Raw genomic sequence first — 18,558 nt, 5'->3', positions numbered from 1 at the left:
GGATAACCAAGGGCTTTTTTACTTTCAGTAGATGTGGTGTTTGGATGAACCATTAGAAGAATAGGTGCCTTATGCAACAGCCCATAATGGAGGAATAAAACCATATGGAAGCAAACATAGAAACATAGGAACCTGCCATATACTGAGTCAGACCATAGGTCCATCTAGGTCAGTATTGTCTGCACAGACTGGCAGCAGCTTCTCCAAGCTGGCAGGCAGGAGTCTCTCTCAGCCCTATCTTGGAGATGCTGCCAGGGAGGGAACTTGGAATCTTCTGCCTAAAAGCATGAATGCTCTTTTCCCAGAAGGGCTCCATCCCCTGAGGAGAATATCTTACTGTGCTCACACATGTCTCCCATTCAAATGCAAACCAGGGTGAACCTTGCTTAGCAAAGGGAACTTTATAAAGTTGTAAAGTTATGCTGTCAAGTGGGTGTTGACTCCTGGTGACCACAGAGCCATGTGGTTTTCTTCTTCCTCAAATAAACATATAGGATGGCCTGTAACTGGAGTAACCAAGGGATGTTTGAGAAACAAAAAATGTTCCTTTCTAATATACAGATTATTTAAAGGATGGGCAACCCACTTGGCAGCAGTGACTGGATCCGGGTAGCTAGTAGTGCCTGGTTTCTTTTCCCAACAGATGATGATAGGAAATATATATATAAAAATAACAATTTGTGCTGAAATGTAACAAGAATAACTGAGCTTTCTAATAGATGCTAGTGGGTGCTCCAGTTATTTTTCATCGGCAAATCTCTCTGTCATTACAATCGCCAAAAAGTTATTCATGGGGTAAATAGATTTTTCAGTGGGGCATTTTACTTAGGCCTAAGAAAGTTACCTACACCTGAGAAAAGCCACCTACATCAGAGAAAGTTAATGAAAATTTGGCTTAGAATGCTCTTCAGTGTACCTAGAAACCACTCCCTCCTATGCTCCATTGGGATTTCTCTCTGATCTTTCCTGTACTATCACTGCAATTGTGCTGCAAGCCTATTTTGCCAATCCTACACTTCCCAGGGTAAACCTACACACTTGCCCCTTAAAATTAGGAGTGTGTCGCTTTGCAAGAGTTGTGTAGCAGAGGGAGCCTGTCGCCTGTGTAAAGACTTTTTTTTTTTAATGTTTAAAATGTGAAACTTGCAGTCAAAGCCATGAGCATTTTCAAGGGAAACTGGGATATCATTTTTAATGAATGAATGAATAGATAGATAGATGGACTTAAGGCCAGAGTGGTGGAATATAGAGCTAGGAAGGCTAGACTCTGAAAATCTAGAGCTAAGATAACTAGACTACCCATTCTCACCCACCCAATCTGCCTCCTTTCCCTCCCCTCCTATCTCTACTGCTTCCCAAGGCCTTCTGCCCCTTGCCTCAGACTATGGCTTCTTCCCTAGAGCCTTTTGCCAATAGCATGGCAGATCAGTTGAGCATTGTCGGAGGCTTTATGCCCTGTGAAAATACGCTATGTGTCCCCTTATCAAGAGCAGATGGGGAGGGGAGGGGAGGTAGTCTAGAGATCATTGCAAAATCACCCCTCTCCTCTTTGTTGTGCAACTTTGCTGTGCAACTTCCATTTATGGAACAAATTGTCAGGATGCTGCCCAATAAGTGTAATAGTGGAGAGTGTGTGGCTCATGAAGCGAACTTTGGTATATTACAGACCTGCTCAACTTTGCCCCCCTCCCATTTTTGGACTGCAACTCCCATAATCCCCAGCTGTAGTAGCCAATAGCCGGGGATTATGGGAGTTGTAGGCCAACATCTGCAGGAGGGCTGAGGTTCATCAGGCCTGGTAAACGAACAGAGATGCTACACAAGCATTGCTGAACTGTTGGAAGGTATGCATGTGTCCTGAGATGCATCCAGTGCAAAACTTCATGCCCGTTGCTTTTAGGCACACACTCCATGCAGCCTCAGAGCAAGTGGGTGCAAGAAAGCTCCTGCCACAATAACTCTTATTATTTATTATTTTTATTATTATTTTTACATTTATATCCCGCTCTTCCTCTAAGGAGCCCAGAGCGGTGTACTACATACTTAAGTTACTCTTTCACAACAACCCTGTGAAGTAGGTGAGGCTGAGAAAGAAGTGACTGGCCCAGAGTCGCCCAGCAAGTCTCATGGCTGAATGGGGATTTGAACTCGGGTCTCCCTGGTCCTAGTCCAGCACTCTAACCACTATATCACGCTGGCTCTCACCACTGAAAGGGTGAATTAAAGCAAGTGGTGGTGGTGTGTGTGGGTGTGAGTTGCTGCAGTTAGAGGGCAGCCTATCTGAAAATAAACACAGATCCCGAGGCTAGGCCGGATTTCTCCAAAGCACTGCAGGAGGGGAGGCTGCGGCCTAGCTTAGTTGCCATGGAGACGGGAAAGGAGAAGCGCCTGTTCCTCCAGCAGAAGTCTGCGGCCTAGCTGGGCCTGCTTGGTTGCCGTGGAGACGGAGACGGCGGCGGCGGGGGGAGGAGGAGTAAGAGGAGGAGGAGGAGGAGGAAATGGAAATGAGGCGCTTCTCCCGGCAGAGGCCGCGGCCTAGCTAGGTTGCCATGGAGACGAGCCCGGCGCACACGTAGAAAGAGGCTTCCGATCCGAGGACGTAGGCGGCTGGCTGGCTGGATTGGACGGGACTGGGGAGGTGGGTTGGCGACGCGGGCGGCTTAGTCTGAGTGGGTCTCCCCCCATCCCATGGCCGCCATGCAGCGGGTAGGGGGGCAACCACCACCACCACCAGCCGCCTCCTTTATTTCTCCCAGCCCCGCGGCTTGCAATGCCCGGGCTTAACCCCTGGGCGGCTGCGTGAAGAAGGAGCGGAGGAGGTGAGCGCGCCCCTGAGTACCACGGGCAGCAGCATGCACCCTTGCCCCGGCCAGCGCAGCGCAGAGCGGCCCTAGCAGCGGCAACGGCAGAGCCTCTGAGCGCGTGCAGAGTGCCTTACTGCCCCCGCCCCGTGCAATTAAGAAGAAATGAGAGAGGGCCACTGAGGAGGACCTGTGTGGAGTGGAGTGGGCTGGACTGTTGTCCTTTGGTCGCTCCTGGGGGTGCCATTGCGAAGGGGCCCCAGCCTGGACATCTTCTTGCAGGAGTTGGCCTACAACTCCCAGAACCCCTTGCGGTTGGCCGCTGGGGATGATGGGAGTTGTAGTCCAAAACCAGCTGGGGGGCGGGGCTAAATTGAGCAGGCCTGTATTATTGCCTGCCTCCCCACCCCTGGGTATTAGTGCTGCAAAGAGGCTCCTGTTTTCCAGCCCCTAGGATTTATTGGGAAGCGGCCTTTATATGGGTCTGATTCCAAGACAGATTGGGCATCTGAAAGAACTAAGTTGTTGGGTTTTTTTTGCAAATATAAAGGAGAAAAGTAGGGAGAGCAGAAGCAGCCTGCTACATCATCATCATCATCATCATCATCATTAATACAGGGGCATGGGGAGGGAATTAGCCCCCTCACCGATATAATGCACCTAAAATATTCCCGGCCTGCCTTTCTGTCAAAGATAGCTTTCCAAGAGGCTAACAAAAAATCACCCAAACCCACAAGGTGTTTATAACCCCTGCTAACTGAGCAAAGAGGCACCTTGTAAAATGGTGATCCTCTTGTATTTAGTAGGGGGAGAGCGACTGGCCCTATCCAGTCCCAGCACAGCATCCCTCCATGGGTTGTTGCTGGGGTCTACTGTCTGTTTCTTTTTAGATTGTGAGCCCTTTGGGGACTGGGAAGCATCTCATTTATTAACTTTTTCTCTGTAAACTGCTTTGATAACTTCTGTTGAAAAGTGGTATATAAATAGTAAGTAAAGTGTGCCGTTGAGTCGATTTCGACTCCTGGTGCCCACAGAGCCCTGTGATTGCCTTTGGTAGAATACAAGAGGGGTTTACCGATGCCGTCTCCCACACAGTATGAGAGGATGCCTTTCAGCATCTTCCTATATTGCTGCTGCCTGATCTAGGTGTTTCCCATAGTCTGGGAAACATACCAGTGGGGATTTGAACCAGCAACCTCTTGCTACCTAGGCAAACTTCTTCCCCACTGCGCCATTAAATGGTGGAGTACATTTGTGAAAATGCACACCAAGTTAAATGGGGCAAAGGAAATCAGGTGGGTACATTGATTTGAAAGGCACAATGCAAACAGAGTTAAGGTTTCAGGCAGGGGTCTTTCCCAGCCTTAAAAGTAAGGTGAAGTGTGCCGACAAGTCGATTTCGACTCCTGGCGCCCACAGAGCCCTGTGGTTGTCTTTGGTAGAATACAGGAGGGGTTGACCATTGCCGCCTCCCGCACAGTGTGAGATGATGCCTTTCATCATCTTCCTATATCGCTGCTGCCCGATAGAGGTCTTTCCTGTTAAACATACTAGCAGGGATTCGAACATCTGATTGACTATCTGCTTGATAGTCAAGCATTTACCCGCTGCTCACTTAAGGTGGTATATAATAGTAGTAATTGTAATATAGGTGCTGGGGCAGGGCTGCTGTGTTTCCCACAAAACCAGAAAGTGGCATTTTGGCAGGTGCCACTTTTCTTGATCCAGCCTGACAACTTGCACCAGCCAAAATTCCTGCTTCGACGCTGTGATTCCGAGCAAAATGCCCATCATGATATTTGGTGATGGTTGGAGAGGCAGGGTGCAAAACAGAAGGGATGCAGCCAATCCATAACTGAGTGCTGGGAAAAGGATGTTTACTCCTTTCTTCTGTGCTGTTTTGCAAATCTAATCCCCTATCCCCTATATTGTGCCTGTATTATTCTCCCAGTGGGGCTAATAACCATTTGGAGTGTGTGTGCACATTCAGGTTGGGAATGTGAACATGTTATTGTAAGGGTAAGGTTTGCCCCCCCCCCCCGTACTGCCTCCTCTTCAGTCAAAAAATCGCCCCCAACTCCACCCTGCTATGTCTGACTCTGAATCTCTGCGTTTACTCCTATGCAAATGCAAGAGACATCTGGATGTCTTGTGCGGGGGGGGGGGGGGAAGAATGCTGGTCTGTTTCAGCAAGGCATGGGGACTTTTTGTCTTTCTTTCGGTATTGTTTATTTACAGCTGCTGTTTAGATGTAGCGCAAATGTTAATACAATACAACACAAAAAATATTTATACACACGTTTCCCAAAGCAGTTTACACAGAAACAAAGTAAATAAATAAAATGGCTAAAATGGTTCCCTGTCCCTGACGGGCTCACAATCTAAAAAAGAAACCTAAGATCGACACCAGCATCAGCCCCTGGAGGGATGCTGTGCTGGGGATGGACAGGGCCAGTTGCTCTCCCCCTGCTCCAGAAAGAGAATCACCACGTTGAAAAGGTGCCTCTTTGCCCAATTAGCAGGGGTAGAAAAGTTATTGCTAATGTTATTGCCACATGATGTAGGTCTGTGCAGGAGGCAAAGTGTGAAGGAGCTTTTGAGGCACAGGGAGAATCGGCAGGAGTGGGACCTCTGCAGGCAGTCTGTAAAATCTTTTTGAGAGGAAAAACCCTTCAGCTGAGAGAGAGCAATCAGAGAACCCTGGGGTTGCCCGGAGGGTTGTGAGAGGGTGAGTCAAAGAAGACTGGACAAGAATCTGAGGAAGGGAGAAGAAAGTGTGGATTTTAGGGAGAGACAGAAGAAGATCTGCGCTCTAAAGGAAAGCCCGATTTCTCTTCAGGGAAAGACCAGGACATTTTTCACACAGCAGGCTTTACTGCGAGTTCAAAGTTGCCCAAAAAACCAATGCAAAAAAGTGGATTTTATTTTAACCCTGGATATAAATTGGGCTACATTCTAATGTGTAATGAAAAACCCGAATTGTGTGTGAAGTCCTCCCCGATAGCTTGCAGGGACTTTGGGGTATATCTGGCCAATATGTGAACGCACACACCCCATTCTGGAGGAGAGGCAAGCTAAAAGCCCTGTGTGGAAAACGCCCTGGGAGTCCTCAGCGGGGAGGCAGGTCTGAAGCAAAGTAGTCAAGCAAGGCACTCCAACACCAAAAGAGAAGAGTGAAGGGTTGACAGAGCCTTAGAGAACCACACTCACCTTTAGAAGATTTAAGTAGGGAAAGGAGTGTGGCGGAAACGGGAATTCTTTGTTCGTGTAGACAGGCTTGTTTATCACAATAGGAAGCATAACAATCCTGGGATGATAACCTTCCAATCTTGATTATGGAAGTAAACCCAGAACGAAGTGAAGATCCAGAATGCAGCAGAGTGAATCTGAATCATTTCCGAATTATTTCGCTGCTAGGATTAGTTTTAGAATTGTGTGTTGGGGAGGGGAGGAGAAGTTGGTATTTTAACAGTCTTCTCCTTCCAAATCAGAAGGAAGAACAAATGTTTAAAGTTCTGTTGGTGTTAACTGCAGAAATAGAATTGATATATAGTCGATCTACACTCTCCCAGATATTCAAAGATGCTTCATTTTACAGGGAATGCAATGAAAGCTTTTCTGAAGAGTCCGGATGGTATTTTTGCACTGAGGCCAAAGATAACCACAATAGGAAGACATGAAGATTCAGACATAGTCCTTAAGGTGATTACATCAGATTAATAAATGATTAATCTTCATCTGATCTTAGTCACTGAACTTCTTATGCCACTTGTGGCATACTGTATCTTACCTTCAGAGCTTGGCTTGTGTTGCATTGTTAGTGTGGTATAGTGGTTAGTGTGTGTTGTCCTAGGACTGGGGAGACCTGGGTTCAGATCCCTTCTCAGTCATGATTTTCACAGGATGAGCTTGGGCTGGTCACTATCTCAGGCTAATCTTCCTAACAGGATTGTTGTGAGGATGCAGTGGGCTGAGATGGGCAAAGAACCATCTGCATATCCTTCAGCTGCTTGGAGAAATACAAAATCTCTGTATATAATATGTTGGGAATTCTCTCTGGTAAGAGATACCCCTCTAATATAGCAGAGTGCACATAGGCACAACACAGCGGAGTCTGCCCAGGCATGCGTATATGCTGAGAGCAAAATAACTTGGAGCCAGTTCATAGTTTCAAATCAATATAAGGAGTATTTATTAGTGAACTCCATTCTAGATAGTAAAGTGGAGAGATAGGATCTCTATTTTATCTATCTAGCTGTATGCACATGGATGCATCTCTGCACACATGGTGCAGGGAGAGAGGAGCTTGCGTGTTGCAAGGGAGACGGAAGGGAAGGGAAGGAGGAAGAGGAAGTGGCCAGGCAGGAAGTTAGTCCCTAAGAGTAGCAATCTACATACCAAAGGGACAGTGTCAGAGCAGTAGAGAAGGGATGACCAATGTCTTGACCTCTCTAGCCCTCTGACTCACTGGTCTTTCCCCCCTGTCACTGAGACATGAGACAGCGCAAAGTCCTTCACTTCCAACATAATACACTAAGGTCCCTATGTGGCACGCCCCACTCACACAGTGCTTTACCAATTGGAGGTAAAAGAACAGAAGCTCCGTGGTGATTGGGCAGTGGGGATTCCATATGCAGATAGGGAAGAGGAGCGAGTGATGGAGAGGGGGCGAGCGGCAGGGAGCGGCAAGTGAGCAGTGGGGAGGCGAGCAAGCGAGCAGAGGGGAGTGGCAAGTGAGTGAGTGGTGGGGAGGGGACGATTGAGTGAGCAGGGAGGGGGCGAGCAAGCAGGGAGTGAGAGGGCAAACGGTGGGGAGTGGACGAGCAGTGGGGAGGGGCGAGTGGGGGAGCGGGCGAGTGAGCAGGGAGTGAGCAAGTGAGTGGCAGGGAAGGGAGGAGCAGTAGGGAGGGGGCAGCTGAGAGTGAGTGGCTGACACTGAGCAATAAAGCAGGGGCTGGCGCAGGAGTCAAGGAGAGCAACAAAGTCCTAGCACACAGATGATCTGTGCGGGTACAGCTAGTATAATATTATTTCTCTACAAAGAAATATTTCTCTAATATTAATAATAATAAATATATCATTTCTCTTTAAAGGGCTGAGGTTAGTAATGGCTGTTGGTTTCGAGAACCCACTTAAGAGCCGCTTCCCCTCTTGTGGGGTGATCTTTCCTTTGTTTACTAATGCAGGACACTTCTCTGTGGGCCTTGAGTGGGAGGATCTGGGTGTGGATGCTCCAGAAGCCTTGTTTGTTCAGTTTGGTTAACTATTACTTCTACTGTGTCTTGTATCTCTTTTATTGTTGTGAGCCGCCCCGAGCAGTAGTGCCCTGGAGGGGCGGCGTATCAATATTTGAAATAAATACATAATAAATAAGCTGTGGGCAGTTATGCCAAGCAGCAAAGGGCAGGGTGGGCCCTAGGCGGTGTTCTCCCTAATCTTTTTCATCGGTGTGCGGAATGAGTTTTGTTCCGGGCGGCAGGATCAAGGCCGTGTGCGCGCACCTGCGTTCAGAATGGGGCCTTTCTGATTCAGCTGGAGCGGGATCTACAGTGAACTTAGCAGACATCAAAAAACCTTTTGATGTCAAGAAAGGCGTGCACACTCTAAGGCGTGCACACCGCAGGCCCGTGTGCACAGCTTAGAGGGAGCACTGGCCCCGAGAGGAGAGGGGAGGGACCATTCTTTGAAGACAGTGGCAGGGCCAGTGGAGGCCATGGAGGAACTACAGTAGGAGATTGCCTGCTGGCTTAGGGGGCTTTTTGGAATGCAGGACACCATGTTTTCCTGTGAGGGCCCCTGCAGGGGGGAACAACCCTGGCTGGGTAATGAGCCAGTGAGACCTGGAGATAGGTAGATAGCTAGCAAACAAAGTGATGCTGTAACTTAGTGTGCGTGTGATTAAAAGCAGTGGAAGTGCCTCTAGGTGTCCAGCCTGGTCCTTGAGGATGATGGATCCTGCCCTCTGATTCAGGCCCCTACTTCTTGGGGCCTGGATCCTGATTCTCCCCCTTGTAGAAAGAGCTTGCGCCCCTGCTCCTTGGTGAAGGTGGCTTTTGGAGGTCCTGCTGGGTGGTGCCCTTTTACAACTGCTGCTGCTTGTTTAGCAATTTGCCAGAGTTATTTATAATGGTGATTGCTAATTGATCTGATTTGTTAAAAAAGCAGACCTCAAAGAGTCCTCAAAGAACTCAAATGTGAAATTGCTGACCTCCTTGCTAAAATATATAACTTAATCCCTGCAATCGGGCTCCGTACTGAGGGACTGGAAACTAGCAAATTTAACACCGATTTTCAAAAAGGGATCCAGGGGCGATCTGGGAAATTACAGGACGGTTAACTTAATGTCCGTTCCTGGCAAATTGATGGAAAGCATCCTCAAGGATAAAATTGTAAAGCACATAGAAGAACAGGCCCTGCTGGGAGAGAACCAGCATGGCTTCTGCAAAGGTAAATCTTGCCTCACAAACCTTTTGGAGTTATTTGAGAGTGTCAACAAGTGTGTGGATCAAGGTGATCCATTAGACATAGTCTACCTGGACTTGCAAAAAGCTTTTGACAAAGTTCCTCATCAAAGACTCCTGAGGAAACTCAGCGGTCATGGGATAACGGGACAAGTACATGTGTGGATTGCTAAGTGGTTAAAGGACAGGAAACAGAGGGTAGGTATAAATGGAGAGTTTTCACAATGGAGGGAAGAAAGAAGTGGGGTCCCCCAGGGATCTGTACTGGGACCGGCGTTTTTTAATTTATTCATAAATGATCTAGAAGTTGGGGTAAGCAGTGAGGTGGCCAGATTTGCAGATTATACCAAACTCTTTCGGGTAGTGAAATCCAAAACAGATTGTGAGGAGCTCCAAAAGCATCTCTCTAAACTGGGTGAGTGGGCAACAAAGTGGCAAATGCAGTTCAGTATTGGCAAGTGTAAGGTGATGCACATTGGGACGAAAAACCTCAACTTCAAGTATACGCCGATGGGATCTGAGCTGTCGGTGACTGACTAGGAGAGGGATCTTGGGGTCATGGTGGACAGCTCGTTGAAAGCGTCGACTCAATGTGCGGCAGCTGTGAAAAAGGCCAATTCCATGCTAGGGATCATTAGGAAGGGGATTGAAAAGAAAACTGCTAATATTATACATCTACAAAACGAAGGTGCAGCCACACCTGGAGTACTGCGTACAATTCTGGTCACCACATCTAAAAAAGGACATTGTAGAACTGGAAAAGGTGCAGAAGAGGGCAACCCAGATGATCAGGGGCCTAGAGCCCATTTCTTATAAGGCAAGGCTACAACACCTGGGGCTTTTTAGTTTAGAAAAAAGATGACTGCAGGGAGACATGATAGAGGTCTATAAAATCCTGCCTGGATGCCTCTGAGTACCAGTTGCAGGGGAGTAACAGCAGGAGAGAGGGCATGCCCTCAACTCCTGCCTGTGGCATCTGGTGGGCCACTGTGTGAAACAGGATGCTGGACTAGACAGGCCTCGGGCCTGATCCAGCAGAGCTGTTCTTATGTTCAGACTTTGGAAAGTGTTAACAAAAGTTGAAATATCTGCAGTACGACAGGGAAATCTTGCCCTCTGAGCCTGGCATTCCCCAGCATTGAAGCCGAGTGAGGTGCAGCCTTTGCCAGAAATGTCAGGCCGTCAAACTCTCCACTACAACCTGTTTATTCAGGACCTCTTTAACTCTCTGAGTTCTGAGATGTAACTTTCAGTCTCCAGGTGTTGAAGATCACCATGCAGCGATCGAATTCAGCGAGTCAGAAAACAGCTTCATTCTTCGAGATTTCAACTCGGCTCATGGGACATTTGTTAATGATTGCCATATCCAGAACGCAGCCGTGAAAGTGGGCCCCAGAGACATCTTTCGGTTTGGCTCCAGTGGAACAACCTTTGAACTAACATTAGAAAACACATCTCAGGTGATGGCAACATTATCAGTTTTCTAAAGTCACTGCATAATACTTTTGCAGGCCGAAAGTCGTCCCCCTTGCTCTTCCCCGGTTTGCTTCCAGCATTAAATCCTTAAACATTTGCACTAATGTGTATGCGACATCACATTAGATGTTACTACTGTGGTGGTTAAGTTTCTGGTCAAAGCAGCTTGAAGATGCTAATGGGTAGCTATGTACCTGTGGCCCAGCTATATCACAGTGTGGGGTAATGGTTAGAGTACTGGAATTCGACTGGGGAGACCTGTCTTCAAATCCCCACTCAGTCATGATGCTCACTTTGTGACCTTAGGCCATTTATTAGGCCAGTTATCTTGAAATGTGATTCGGCTTCCATATCATGGCACAATCCCTTTAAAATCGAAGGCTTACCCTTTAATGCAGAGGAGAGCAGGTCTATCCCTGCTGTGTGCTGGTGACACTCTGCCACAGCAGCCTGCATGTGATGCTAGCATGCACATGGCCACCATGCAAATGGCCGCTGCACCTGCATGTAGGCCATGTACATGCCGGTGTCACACACAAGCTGCTGGGAGAGAGTGCTGCCGGCACGGCCTGATAGCTGGCGGGGGAAGCAGAAGTGGCGGCAAGCAGAGGAGGAACAGGGATGGAGAAGCCTTCAATTTTAAAGGCGTTCTGCCACGATACGGCAGCCGCACCACGTTTTGGCACACCCCTACCAGTTATTGGCTGACATCTTGACTAAAAAATTAAAAGTGCTTCTGAAAAGTTCAACTAACTCAGCTCCATTGCTGGCTCGGAGGTGAAGGCAAGTTTCGACAACCCCTCCTTCTCCAGGTAGCACTCTGTGCCACTCAAAAATACTTCTATGATGGTCATGCAGCCCTCAGGGACGTATTTTCAGGTAATATAGAGGGCTTCCGGGGGAAGGCAAGGTAGTTGAAATTCACATACACAGAGACACACACAGAAGCACACGCACATACACATAAAATGTAGCCTTAGTCTGAAACTTTTCAGAAGCACTGTACAGTAGTGGTAAAGCTAAAGTGTGCCGCCGAGTCGGTGTCGACTCGGGGCGCCTACAGAGCCCTGTGGTTGTCTTTGGTAGAATACAGGAGGGGTTTATCATTGCCATTTCCCGTGCAGTATGAGAGGATGCCTTTCAGCCTCTTCCTATATTGCTGCTGCCCGATATAGGCATTTCCCATAGTCTGGGGAACATACCAGCGGGGATTCAAACTGGCAACCTTCTGCTTGCTAGTCAAGTCATTTCCCTGCTGCACCATTAGGTGGCACAGTAGTGGTACTCCTGTGTTTCTCCCATTGCACAGATGAAAAATGACGGGGGTGGGGACCATGAATGCCATCTTGAGCAGTTTAGAGTAATAAAAGCTCCCTTCTTCGGGGTCTTTATGAAACTTCTGAAGGCCCATCTCTTTAGAGAGGTGTTTTAATGTCTTATCTGCAGCTTACATCTGGTGGGTTTTCTCTTTTTAACTTGTTTAGCTTGTAATTTTAGATTTGATTTTAACTGAGGCTTGTTTTTAGTTCATTTCATATATATATATATATATATATATATATATATATATATATATATATATACATACACACATACACACACACACATACTTATTTTGTGAGCTGAGCAGTAATGTATCAGAGAGGAGGGGTATATGTATTTTAAATAAGTACAAATGAAACCACTCCTCCCCCCAGTATCCCCTCTCTTTCCCAAACTGGCTTCTTCTGATGGAATGCTTTACTTCGGTGGGATGGCTCAGGTGGGTGTTAGTCCTGTGAGTGCATACACAGGCAAACATTTCATCAGAATTGTTTCACAATTTGCTGGTGGTTGAAGTCTGCTTGAGCAGCCGCTGGAATTTGAGTGACGGAATTTGTAAGCCCAGTCCTTCTGAAATATTGCTGCACATACAGGCTGGGGAAATTTCAGGAGCCACATCCCCAAGAGAAGATATGAATAAAATTTTGATAAGCAAAGATATGAATTATATTCAGCATAGGCTGAGAATGGCAAAAAAAGTAATATCGGGTGAAATTCCCCAGTTGTTTGTTTGGTGGTTGGTGGTTCTTCCACACCTGCCGACTAATTTGTTCCACACTTGTCTGGTTCTTTCACACCTGCAAGGAATTTCAGGGATGACAAAGATAATTGGGAAATTTCCCCTTGCCACTTATTACAGTAATATATCGCTGCATTGGCTGCCAGTTCACTTCCACGTCCAATTCAAGGTGCTGGTTATCACCTATGAAACCCTTCAGAATTTGGCACCTGTGTACCTTCAGGTCCGCCTCTCCCATCCAACTTCGACCCACCTGTGAGGTCGTCTCTAGTGGGCCTTCTCAAGAGTTCCGGGCCCAGGGGAGGTCCGTGGGGCCCCGGCTCCTGGGAGGGCCTTCTCTGTGGCAGCCCCCTCCTTATGGAACACTCTGCCTCCTGAGATTCGTAAGGCCTCCTCCCTTCTGTCCTTTAAGAAGCTCGTGAAAAACTATCTATTTTGCCAGGCTTTTAGTTTTTAATGTCTGTGGGTAGGGGGGTTCTTTTTCTTTTTTCCTTCTCTTTCGTCCTTTTTCTTTCCTTTTCTCCCCCCCCCTTCCCTCTCTTGTCTTTGTTGTTGTTGTTTTAATTTATGTAAACCGCCTCGAGTCTAAGGAAGTCAGGCGGTCAATAAGTTTGCTAAATAAATAAATAAATGAGATAAATATGAGACAGTTGCGCTCTGGGGCTAGATAAGTAGTTTCCTGCCCCCCCCCGCCCCATATTTCAGGAGTCAATCACTCTAGCACAATTACTAGGCATGTCAGAAGCTGCTCATTTATCACAGAATCGTAAAATTTTGGAGTTAGTACAAACCTCGGAGCTCAACCCATTCGCCTGCTCAGTGAAGGAGTGTCCTCTAACATGCCTGGCAGATGTCCATCCGCCCAACCTCCCGCGGAGAGCTCCCCACTGCACAAGACAGACTGTCCCACTGTCAAACTGCTCTTCCCGTTCGGAAATTCCTCCCAAATGTCTGGCCTAAATCCGATCCCCTGCCATTTCAACAATCCGTCACATTTATTTGTATGCTGCCTTTTCACAGTGGTGCCCAAGGCAGCTCACAAGAAGTCAAATTGCAGTGGTACACAGCAGAAAGATTAACATCCATTTGGCAAATAATTCATTAAGAGTTCTTAATGAAGAGGGAGATCTAGTGCCAAGCGTTAGTGGTACAGTATAGCGTAAATGGTATATCCCCCTCCCTCCCTGACACAAATTACAGTATGTAGGAGGACTAGGAGGGGGAATTGATTTATGGGAGCTGCTTTGGAGGATGGTTATTTGTCTAAAAAGTGGGATAAAAATAAATTGTGGCCAGGGTGTATGTGCCTCGATACGAATACGACAAATATTTATACACAGCTTTTTAACAAAAGGTTCCAAAAGTGGTTTACATAGATATAAAGAAATAAATGAAATGGCTCCCTGTCCCCAAAGGGCTCTCAGTTTCAAAAAAGAAAAAAGCACAAGACAGACACCAGCAAAAGCCACTGGAGGGCTGCTGTGCTGGGGATGGAGAGGGCCGGTTGCTCTCCACCTGCTCAATAAAGAGTCAGAAGCCACCTTAAGTGGCGCAGCGGGGAAATGACTTGATAAGCAAGCCAGAGGATGCCAGTTCGAATCCCCGCTGGTATTTCCCCCCAAACTATAAAATACCTATAGCGGGCAGCAGCGATATAGGAAGATGCTGAAAGGCATCATCTCATACTGCGCAGGAGGCAGCAATGGTCAACCCCTCCTATATTCTACTAAAGAAAAGCAGAGGGCTCTGTGGTCTCCAGGAGCCGACACCGACCCGATGACACACTTTACCTTTATATGTCCTCAGATCCTAATGTCATCTCTTATTGCAGGATGCTTCCCCCTTCGTGGCTTAAAGAGTCCTTAAAGAGGTGATTAATTATGATCGGAAGTGATTTGCCTCTGATCCTAATTCTCCCTCCCCACAGACTTTTGGCTTTAAAGCCATCTTTGCCCTTTCCCCCTGCAGGTTTCGTATCCTCCGCTGAATCGGCGGGTTGCCTGGCCCAGCCAGCTCCAGATAGTGACGGAGAAGAAGGTCCCTCCAGCAGCTCCTTCCCAGTTCCCATTCCTTCATTCTCCGAAGTCCCCCCCTGTTAGCCGGAGCTGGTCTTATGGCGGGACTGAGGCTTCCCCACATCCGCCACTCCGGAAGAAACCCATCAATGCTTGGGGTAGAACAGTCTCCTCGCCTGCTTTCTCTCCTGATGCTTTCGTTAGGCCTCCTGCAGTGATTCCAGGTATTGCACACAACTTGCACGAATAATGGAATTTTAGAATGGAAAAGGATGCTGGAAGGCTTCCTTTCCAAGCCCCTGCTCAGTGTGGTGATCTACCCTGACAGACAGCTGTCTGGCCTCTGTCTGAACACCTCTAGCGAATGAGAATCCTGTGAGGCAGGCTGTTCCATCAGCGCTTACCGTGGGGAAATAGCTCCTAATGTCCAGCCAAAATCTACTTCCTTGTCATTACCACCCATAGGTTCTAGTCCAGACCTCAGGAGCAACAAAGAGCAAGCTTGTGTTGAGGGCTGTAATTTTTATCCCCCAGTTAATTAGCAGAGCACTAAAGAAGCTACTCACTCCAGTTACAGAGTTGAATGCAGAGTTTAGTTGCTGCTATTTAGAGAAGACACATGGAGATTCTTGTAGAACAAAATGCTAAGTATTTATTGGTGAAGTACACTTTGGATAGGAAAGACCTAACCCTAATCTATAGATCTACATAATGGATATGTAGGTGGGGGGGAGTGAGAGATGTTTCCATCTGCTCTCTAAGGGGAAAGGAAGGGAATCTGACTCTCAATAGGAAATACCTGTAGAGTCATATCAGGGGTCATGGAGTAGAGACAGGTAGAACAGGGCAGGGGCAGAGCCACCATTGGGCAAACGGGTTCAAAGAACCTGGGCCGCGAGTGCGGCCCCAGACACGCCCCCCGCATCTGATGTCAGACGCGGAGGGGGGGGCGTTATTTCGGTCCCAAATGGGGCCACGCGGCCCCGTTCGGAGCTGAAATCGGCCCGCGCTGTCTTGGCAGTGTGGCCGGAATGGCTCTCCCTGCCTTTAAGGCAGGGAGAGTTGCTCCATCCTGCGCTGCCCCATTTGGTAGGGAAACCACAGCCCTCGCGTCTGATGTCAGATGTGGGGGCGTAGCTAGCCACCCCCAGCCTCACTTCGCTGCTGAGTAGGGAGACCCTTGTTCACTGCCTCTACACCCGATGCCCCTAGTGGTCATTAGGATAGTTGGTGCAAAAGGGTGGTGCACTGGAAGTCCATCTCCAACAGCCTGTTCCTTCTTCTCTGAGACAGTCCTTCAGAAATTTGCAGATGGCGATCGCATCTTATTCTTCTCTGGGATAAACAGACCCAGGCCCTTCAACCGGTCCTCGTCATAGGGCTTGGATTCCAGACCCCTCTCCATTTCGACTACCCTCCCCTGCAGCCCTTATCAGTGCTGTTCTTAAAATGTGGGGCCCAGGACTGGACACAGTTTTCCAAATGAGCTGTGTAAAAGTCCCCTTTTCAGACTACCTTATAATACGGTTCCTGGGTTGTATGCCCTTCTTTCAATTTCCTCTTCATGTCCTCAGATGGGCAGAGAGCTCTCTCTGCAACACAGAAACATAGGAAGCGGCCATATATTGAGTCAGACCCTTGGTCCACCGAGCTCAGGATTGTCTGCACTGACTGGCAGCAGCTTCTCCGAGGTTTCAGGCAGGAGTCTCTCCCAGCCCTATCTAGAGATGCCAGGGAATTATTCTGGGATACTCTGCATGCAAGCAGAGGCTCTTCCACTAAGCCATGACCCCGCCCCCTAAGGGAAATGTCTTACAGCATTCCCATATGGTCACCCATCCAAATGCAAACCAGGGTAGACCCTGCTTAGCAAAGGAGTTCAATTCATGCTTGAGACCACAAGGCCAGCTCTCCTCCACACGTGCTCCTTTAAAGAGATATACATATCAGGCAGTATAAAAATATGATAGATAAATAAATAAAGGGCTCTCTTGTTTCCTCCTGGGTCCCAAATATTATTATTATTATCATTACATTTATATCCCGCTCTTCCTCCAAGGAGCCCAGAGCAGTGTACTACATACTTGAGTTTCTCTTTCACAACAACCCTGTGAAGTAGGTTAGGCTGAGAGAGAAGTGACTGGCCCAGAGTCAGCTAGTATTATGGCTGAATGGGGATTTGAACTCGGGTCTCCCTGGTCCTAGTCCAGCACTCTAACCACTACACCACGCTGGCTCTCAAATATCCAGTCCTGCAGCCCTATTTTGGACCAACTGCAGTTTCTGAACCATTTTTAAAGGCAGCCCCATGTACAATGCACTGCAGTAATCTAAACATGGGGTTACCAGAGCATGACTAACTGGCCATGATAAAGTTACAGCTAGCATATCGGCTAAATATGCCAAGAGGCCAGCGTGGTGTCGTGGTTAGAGTGCTGGACTATGAGCGGGCAGACCCGAGTTCAGATCTCCCTTCAGCCATGAGACTTGTTGGGTGACTCTGGGCCAGTCACTTCTCTCTCAGCCTAACCTACTTCACAGGGCTGTTGTGAGGAGAAACTTGAGTATGTAGTACACCGCTCTGGGCTCCTTGGAGGAAGAGCAGGATATAAATGTTAATAATAATTAATAATAATAATAATAATAATTAATAAAAATGAAGCAAAAAACAAAATAAAAAAGGTGCTAAGTAATGAAACGTCGTGCTGCTGTTCCCCTTTCATATGCTCAGATATGGTTCTGAGGCAGCAGGGCCTTAAAAGCGCTTGAAACTGAGCTGCAGAGAGATACATGCATGTATCATAACCTAAAATGTACTCTCTTGCTGAGTGTGTGTCTCAGATTCCCTTTGTTTTTGGTTTAGTGTTTTGTATCTGTTTTGACTCAGGAAATGGATCATCTACTGGACCTTTGACAAACACTCATCAAGGAGACATGCTTCTCAAGGAAAAGGTGAGGTGCATATTTGGAAGTATACAGTATCCCCTGTTTTTTCCAGGTAACCAAACAGCATTTTGTGAGGAAATGGCACCCCCCTAAAGGAAGAGTTCATCTAGGTCCATGATTCCTAGATGGTTGTCTGCTTCATTGCTCAGTTAGGTGCAAGCAGAGCATTCTGGGAGAAAGCCCTGACACATGGTCATGCTTAGAGGGAAAGGCTTAGAGGGAGTAGGCTGAAGGTCCATCCAAGGATCTGGATTATAAGGTTCAAAAGTGTTCAAACAGGGTTCCCAAATCTGGAGCCATTTGAGGATTCTTCGTTGATAGAGCCATCCATGTTTATGTATGTACTTATTATGATTCTTACCCAACGTTTCCAGTTAAAAGCCAGCATAAGGGAGCTGACAGCAATATAGTAAAATGAAATTCAGTAAAACCAATCCAACATTGTCAGTGAAAACATCTATAGTTTCATGGATAAAAACAGTTGGAAAAGCTCTGCAGAACAATGATGTCTTTTTAAATGGTGCATAAAAGCCACAAAAAGGGGGGAATGATGAAGCCCACTGGGGAGAGGATGGGGCCCTACCACCGAAAAGACCTTGCTCTGGTACCCACCATGTAATGACACTCCACAAAGTACTGAACGGCAGATCCTTGCCTGCACTCCAGAGTGGCACATATACGATAATGTTGCAATTGGCTTTCTAGCTTGGATAGGCAACTTCCCAGCCTGGAATCAGAAATCACCTGCAGGAAGATGGCGTCTCTTTTGGACTGAGCTTATTTAGATGTATACCCCG

At 47.4% G+C, this 18,558-nt stretch overlaps 1 protein-coding gene across 10 annotated transcripts in view; it reads left to right on the top strand.

Annotated features, from left to right (window-relative positions):
- The first annotated feature begins 2,463 nt into the window (after positions 1-2,463).
- The window catches only part of FHAD1 (forkhead associated phosphopeptide binding domain 1), a 74,066-nt gene continuing 57,971 nt past the window's right edge, over positions 2,464-18,558 (top strand). Inside the window, exons 1-6 of one of the 10 annotated variants that reach the window (XM_053281273.1) lie at positions 2,469-2,819; positions 5,366-5,529; positions 6,400-6,503; positions 10,516-10,722; positions 14,769-15,039; positions 17,703-17,767. In XM_053281273.1, coding sequence (XP_053137248.1) covers positions 6,408-6,503; positions 10,516-10,722; positions 14,769-15,039; positions 17,703-17,767 — 639 coding nt within the window. In that variant the 5' untranslated portion in view covers positions 2,469-2,819; positions 5,366-5,529; positions 6,400-6,407. Of the gene's footprint in view, positions 2,820-5,365; positions 5,530-6,399; positions 6,504-10,515; positions 10,723-14,768; positions 15,040-17,702; positions 17,768-18,558 lie in introns of those variants that run through there. The other 9 variants (XM_053281274.1, XM_053281275.1, XM_053281272.1 and 6 more) reach the window with 9 other exon arrangements.

This window comes from Hemicordylus capensis, chromosome 16, assembly GCF_027244095.1.
Source record: "Hemicordylus capensis ecotype Gifberg chromosome 16, rHemCap1.1.pri, whole genome shotgun sequence".
NCBI classification, from domain to species: Eukaryota; Metazoa; Chordata; class Lepidosauria; order Squamata; family Cordylidae; genus Hemicordylus; species Hemicordylus capensis.
This window is presented reverse-complemented; position numbering and strand designations above follow the sequence as displayed.